Here is a 7,930-nt window from a genome sequence, read left to right on the forward strand (position 1 = left end):
TTCTTTTGTAAGGTATTGAATGGTAAAGTGTTAAATTGATTCCGTTCTTATTGATTCTTGTTATTCTAAGTGATCGTCGACGACTTTTGGTGGGTTGAACATGATGATTTATGTAGGAACATTAAAAATTTGCAACTTGTACTTGTAACGTGAAAGTTGGTGCAGGTTTTTCAATCTAATCTGCTTGCTTGCCTAGTCAATGTAGTTTAATGATTTTGTGTCAGTGTTAATGCGTAAATACTTGACTATTAAAACTGAAGGTGCAACTTGATTTAACGAGTGGAATGAGATAAATTAAAAGATTATAGTCCACTGGATTTTTGGAGTAAAATAACTAAAGCTTATCATAAATGTATCACATGCATAATATGTCGAACCAAACTTGTCCAAAAAGATAAAATCGTTGACATTGTTGTTGGAGTATATGAAAAAAGGGTGGTTATTGTAAGTTTTATCACAAAACTGAATTGTATGGATTGTCAAATTAAGAGTTTTCTTTGTAAAAGGGGCTCTTTTAAGATTTGTTATAAAAATGGGTTTTATTTACTTGTAAAAAAAGGTTATCACCCCACTTCAGCCATTTCTAATAACATAAATGGCCGTTTCAAAGAACAAATACAAGGGAGGAGCGAGTCGTTTCCATTGAACCCACCGAACTCACTGTCACATCAGCTTTTCTCTTTGATTTTTCTTCATCTTTCCGAACCCACAACACACACGGAAATTCTATCTTTTTCGACCCACTCAATTAAAAAAAATACTAAACAACTAAGGTACAAGTCTTAAAACATATGGTACAAGAGAAAATGAGAGAGAAAGTAGAGAGAGAGGATAAAGTGGGTTCGTGAAACCAATTAAACAACCCGTCAAAAAGGGAGTGGTACCGGCGGTAACTCTATTGCTAATTAAGATTTTACCTTGATTATTTTGTATATTTTTTTTAATTAAGTGGGTTGAGAAAGATATATATCCGTATCTTGTGGGTTCAGAAAGATGAAGAAAAATCAAAGAGAAAAGCTGATGTGACAGTGGGTTCATTAGGTTCGGTGGGTTTAATGGAAACGACTCCCTCCTCCCTAAGAGAATTTAACTGCAAATCAAAGAACAACTAATTAGTATCCTAAATTTAATAATGAAATCATTTATACATACATTATGTTTAAGATAGAAAAAGAACTATGATAGAAATATGGAGATCGAGGATGCAAATGCAAGGATGAGCAGAATTTGAAAGATTGATGAGAAAAACTTATTGGGTGATTCGAATTTATAGCATCAAAAAGTGAAAAAGTGAAAAAAAAAAATTGACATGAAAATTCATTGAGAGTAGAGTATTAGATGTATTCAATTCCTATGAAATTGTTTTTACGGACATATTATCATTGATTGAATAATTCCTATATAAAATTTCTATATTTATGTATCTTATCACTACAAGGAAATGAGCAATTAGCGGCGACACGTCGCAGGTAAAGAGTCGGCGCTATTGCTTCGTCGCTATTGATCAGATTGTCGTCGATAAAGACAAATGTCGCCGCTAATGCTCCTGTCGCCGCTAATACGTCGTGTAACCGCTAAAGAGAATGTCGTCGGTAATAGTGTCATCGGTAATAATATTTTTTATTTTTTTTTAATATTTGCGATTTTGGGTATAATTTATTCCAAATACTGTTATAATTAATTATATACCAAAAATTAGATAAAAACATCAAGTTAAATACCAAATACTCTTATAATTAATTTAATACCAAAATAAAACAACCAAAAGTTTGATAATTCTAACAAGTAGTAAAGTAAGTTTTACAATTCTAACAAATAGCACAGTATAACAAGTATAATATTCAAATAAACCTCCTCGCTACATATCATCATCTTCGATCACATCATTTCTTCATTGATTATTCTGTGATTGAAAAAACGAATAAAACTCCTCCCAACATGCCGGGTCGTTGATCAATTCCCGAAGATTTTCCAACTATATAATAAATAACAACATATATAAATAATAAGTTAAATTTTCCATCTAGGGACGAAAACACAATTACCAAATCCACATGCATTTTATAACGCCAAAGTACATTGCTATTTTTAAACTAAGACAAAAAAGCAAAGTACATTGTTATTTCTTGCATATGGGACAAAAATTCAAATACCAAAGCTTTTACCAAATACTCACGAAAAACCAAAATGACCAAATCAACTACATTTCACATAATACATAAGAGCATCAAATACACATACTTTCACATACATATACCACATATACACCAAATACATATACATTCACATATATAGATAATAACATCCTGCTTATACCAAATACATAAATTTCACATTCATATACCATATACACAACAAACACACATACATTCACATACATACATAATAATATCCTACTTATACCAAATACACATAATTTCACATATATATATATATATATATATATATATATATATATATATATATATATATAATAACATTATACTTATACCAAATACTCATATATCACATATACATCAAACACACATACATTGACATATATACACCACATTTACATAGATTTACATACAAATATCAAATACACATATATGATAATTTTCACATAATTGATACAACTACACATATTTTGCAATTAAATTCAAATTTCACAATAAATAGAAGTAAATAGAACCTGTGATGATGAAATCAACAAAAATGGTGCAGTGGTATGGGTCGTCGCTGGTGGTGGTTAGGAACACAATCAACAAAACTAAAATAGACAATTTTTTGCAATTAACCACTACAATAAGTTTAAAATCGATGTTATAACAGAAAAGGGTCCGGAAATTGACCTGTAAACACCTCTTAATTGCCGGAAAAATGTCAGTGTCACCAGAAAAATGGTCCTTACTGGAAAATGGCTCTCTCCGCCGGTATCTTCTTTGTGGCCGATTTTACACAGTCACCGGAAAGTAAGTAATGTCTATCACTCACTTGACGACTTAATTGAGGAATCGATGATCTATGCCGAAGAGAAAAAACAGCAGCGAATGGAGAGTAACAGAACAGCAAAAGGAAAAAAACGATGAATTTTTGGGGTTAACTGCGTCGACCTTTAGCGGTGATACCTTTACCGGCGACTAATTCAGCTTTAGCGGCGACTATACGTCTTTAGCGGCGACTCTCCGGAGGGAATTATTACCGCATCATTTTTCGATCTTTAGCGGCGACACCTGCAGGTCTTTACCGGCGACGCAAGTTGCCGGTATTGAGTTTATGCGTTCCAAGACCACTCTAGCCGTTGGATTAGAACCACGATCGGACAATTCGTGTTTACCAGAACGTCAAAACGCGAATCGGTGTCATTCAGCCTTTAGCGGCGACACGGAGGTTTAGCGGCGACTTTTTAATATGTCGCCGCTAAAGACTGAATTTCTTGTAGTGTATGTCTACTTCTAATAATATGTATATAGTTATTTAATATATATATATATATATATATATATATATATATATATATATATATATATATATATAATTTTAGTAATATTTATTATTGGTATCCACAAGGTGTTAAAAGAAAATTTGAAGTTGTATAAAATATAAATTATTATTAAGATCTATATATAATTATATATAATAACATATTTATAACAAAAAATATTATGTAGAAAATTGATAAACTAGAAAATGGGAATAAAAAATGTTAAAGATAAATATATAATGTAAAATGGTAATTGATTTAAAACTGACCATTTATATAATTACAATTCCACACGGTATGGATGAAGTGACTCCACAACCCCTTTGAAACAACTTCATTTTTACAAACAATACTTTTTAACAAAAAACAAAAAACAAACAAAAAAAAAAAAAAAAAAAAAAAAAAAAAAAAAAAACACTCTCAAATTAATGATAAAAATGAAGTCAATTTATGCAAATAGAGATGTGCTTGGTGACCTTGTGGGAAAAGTCCACTGTAGATATGCAAGTAGCCAGTGTTTTATGGTTTTGAAAGCTTTCGGATGCTAATATCTGGATTGTTACTATCTGTGTCGCTAGCTATTTCATTTTATATATTTATGTCATAATTAAAAAAAAATTCCACACAATGACTGAAACGATAGTAGGACCTTTTCCTTTGTGTGCAAAAAGCTAAAATTTCTTTGGGATTTATGATTTCATGGTAAAGGCTATAAGTTTTAAGTGCTATAGTCATATTCATGTAGCTTTGGAGTTTTTTTTGTTTGTAGCAATGTGTCGATCTTCCTCAGTTCACTGAGTTTACTAATTGATTCACTTTCTTGTATATTTCTCTACTCTTCATTAGTAGACGAACGATTGATGCCCTTCTGCTACTCTGCTTTATCTGGTTTAGTAACTTAATAATACATAGTACTACAGCTTATAGCATAGTAATATAAAGTTAAATATATAAAGTTTATTTGTGTGTCTAAACTCTAAAGAGAGGAGAGAGAAGATCTTACTTGATATAATTAATATTACCTTTATCAGAAAGGAGTTGTACTTGTATGAATTTAAGTCTGTAGCATATGCACTTGATAGCAGACTTACAGAGCTCCTTATGCCTTTAAAGAAACTGAGAAAGCAAACAGAATTAGGTTAACTGATATACGTACTGATAAAATTACGAAAAAGTAAACTAGTAAAATATCATGGTATACATTCAATGGAATAGACAAAGAATATACATGATACATACACATTCATGTCAACATTCACATGTTCTTCTTTTTAGAGGCAATTTTTCTCAGCCATCTTGTTCTTGCTTATCCTGTCCACCTCTCTCACTCAAACAGTGATGGCTACTTTCTTGTGATTAATTAACCTCAAAAGTACTGAACTTTATATATCAATGTCATATCATCTTCAATGATTCAATATATTCGAATCTTTTTCTTGTTTAGCATATATCTTTTAATTACTTCTTTTCATGTTGGGTGGGTTCTCAAATGAAGAAAGAAACTAATATACATTTTCCTAGTTTTTTATATATTGGATATCATATGCTATGTTAAAAAAATAAAGATTTATATTCAGCTACTTAATTCCTCTTAGAACTCATAGAATACATATAGTAATTGACCTAAACATCATCAATAAAGAAAAAAGAAAAAACATGTCTAGAAAAACTCAGAAGAACTTGAGATAGAAGGGTTTAAAGATTCATTTCTAAGGTAAAGGACGTTGCTATTAATATCATCTAGGTCTATCAAACTAGGGTAAGTTCCATTAAGCTGCAACTTATTGACCATTTCACGAAGTTCGGAAGCTTCCTCTTTAAGCTGAGCATTCTCTTGTAAAACCTGATCATGTGTCCCTGAGAATTTATTCAATTTGTCAACAAGTTGATGATTTTCATCACGAAGCCAAATCACCTGCGACCAAAGTTCATCTAAATGCTTCTGTTTTCGCATGCGGGACCTACGTGCTGACTCTCTATTAGATATCATTCTCCTTTGCTTCCTTTCATTGATGAGGTTTATCTGTTGTTGATCATCTGCTTCATCAGAAAAATAAGGGCTAATTTCTTGATATTGAGGGTGTATGTGATGATTGTAGAAGGGGTTTGAGGGTGTGTTGATGTTGAATTGAAGAATTGGTGAGTTTTGGAGATTCATGGTTAAGTTTGTTGTGTCTGGATTAGGGTTTGGAATATAAAGGTAGTGGGAATTCTCACCGGGTTGCATGTTTGTTTATAATATTTTATAATACAAATATTGGTAAGTTGAAAGTTTTTACAAGGTGAAGTAGAAGATGAGGTAAGGACTTTTTATAGTATTTGAAAAGGTTGTGTGGGTCCCACCATTACCATGTCATAGCTAGTAGTCGCATATGGCACCTTGATTGTCGATAGTAGGGTAGTTCTTGATGATATACTGTTAAAAAAGGGTATACGTATATCGCATTACACCACTTCTAGGTGCCCCACTAATCGTCTCATGGTCAACATGTGGTAGATAAATTACAGAGTGTCAGTGTAATGTTAAAAAAGATATATACGAGACTTGAACTTGAGACCTCTATACAACGAAAAGCGACACAAACTTTATATATATATATATATATATATATATATATATATATATATATATATATATATATATATATATATATATATATATATATATATTAAAACTTCAAAATTTAATATAGGCACCACAAAAAAGCTTAAAAATTTAAGTTTCTTTTTTTTATTAAAAAAATTCAGTGCCATTAATGTTTTCTCTCAAAAAGTGCTGTTTGTTCTAATTTATTTACAATGTGACATTATTTAAAATACTTTATGAATCCACCATTGTAATGTACTAGCTTCATGTAATTCTTACACTTTTGATATTTTTCAAGGTATGTGTCCCTTTATGGTGATGAAATGGTCAACAATAGCATGATTTTCGCCAGACATTTTCTTTTGGCCAATGTTGAGGGTACTATTTTTATTGTGGATAGGATTTGAATGCTTAAAAAAAGAAAGGATATTTAAGACCACTTTGCTACCAAAATATTCTATACTAAAAATATATATAATTTTTTACTGCATATTTAGGAATCACTGTCTGTTGTGATGCAGTTAGGCTGTAATCAATGACAAATTCAATGGACATAGTAAAAGTTGTTAACAAAAAAAGTAATACTAAATTGGTATTTGTAAATAATCATTAATGAATAACTATAGGCATGGGTATGAAAATCAACTTCAATGGACTAAAATGCCCTTCCTGTTAAACCATACTTGATTAGGTTAATTAAGTAGTGAAAAATATCATAAGACAGAATAAGACTACTCTTTCTTGTCGTGTTCTTGCCATTTTCCATTTTTTCCTCTAATTGCTCTACTCATGTGTTTCAGTTAAATTACCATTTTACCATTGACAATGTCAGTTGCTTTAACTTAAAACACAGTAGAGGGAATGTGTGGATTGTAAAAGGTCTGAAATAAATGATTTGAGATAACTTTAACTCTTTGTGTTACCCATTATACCCTTGATGCCATTGATAACTTTCATTCTTCCTCAAGCGTTCAAGACAAAGGGTATCATTGGAAAGTAATATTGAAATGATAAGAACAGTTCCCTTAAGTTACGGACCACGTCCCACAAGGAGGGTACCTGATTTAACCCCAACCCCATAAATTTTATCACAATTCAATTTACACCCCACCATAAGTGGTAGTGCTAGAAGTATAAAAAGATAGTTTCTTTTTATGAAATTTTTAACATTTGCCTTAACTAATCTAGAACTTGGATTCTCTAAAGAGGTGGCAATCTTTTTAGAAAGATGTATATAAATTTTATAATCTTACATCATGGGGTCTACTAATGTGTGCGCATGGGTGAAGTGAGCACCCCTGGCCCATCAATTAAATAGTAAAAGTTTATATATAGTCTCAGGTGCTTATGGCCTCATATTAGTGTATGATGAAAGGCTACTTGAATTTTCTTGTGGATGTCATTACTTTTAATCCCATTTGTGCACCCCACTTCAAGCACACGATTTCCACACGACAATCATAAGTTCGGCTGATAAACAAGCTGAAAAAGTAATAACGGTTGGTAAAAACTATTTTATAAGCTAAATGGAAAATGTATTACCTCATCTTCCCCTCCCTATTTGTCTCTCTACATGAACGACAAATGAAAAAAAAAAAAAAATGATCCATTTGATGATGATGATCATGTAGTTGACAATGTGACTATTTTGTTGACTTTTTTTTATAGTTATAATGATTTCCATAAAGACTAAATATTGAAGGTGAAAGTTAACCTAAGATAGGATTTATCTTGTTTGTGTGTAAAAAACTTGGTGATAATGACTAGTATTTTGTCATGTTTTGAAATCTGAATTTAATGGTTATTTTTTAACCAAATCAAAGATATGCACCCTCATCTTTCAACACTAGTGATCTCTTAGGATACTTCCTTTGTCTGTA

At 31.2% G+C, this 7,930-nt stretch overlaps 1 protein-coding gene across 1 annotated transcript; it reads right to left on the reverse strand.

The window, feature by feature from the left end:
* Positions 1-4,997: 4,997 nt before the first annotated feature.
* LOC111914034 (basic leucine zipper 43) lies at positions 4,998-5,732 on the reverse strand. Its single transcript, XM_023909779.3, has one exon. The coding sequence runs from the start codon at positions 5,688-5,690 to the stop codon at positions 5,124-5,126; it is 567 nt and encodes a 188-aa protein (XP_023765547.1). The 5' UTR covers positions 5,691-5,732; the 3' UTR covers positions 4,998-5,123.
* Between the last annotated feature and the right edge of the window lie 2,198 nt (positions 5,733-7,930).

The sequence above is a fragment of the Lactuca sativa genome, chromosome 3, assembly GCF_002870075.4.
Source record: "Lactuca sativa cultivar Salinas chromosome 3, Lsat_Salinas_v11, whole genome shotgun sequence".
NCBI classification, from domain to species: domain Eukaryota; kingdom Viridiplantae; phylum Streptophyta; class Magnoliopsida; order Asterales; family Asteraceae; genus Lactuca; species Lactuca sativa.

Excerpts from the sequence above, each read along its gene's own strand:
- LOC111914034 (XM_023909779.3), bottom strand. The coding sequence starts at position 5,690 with ATGCAACCCGGTGAGAATTCCCACTACCTTTATATTCCAAACCCTAAT.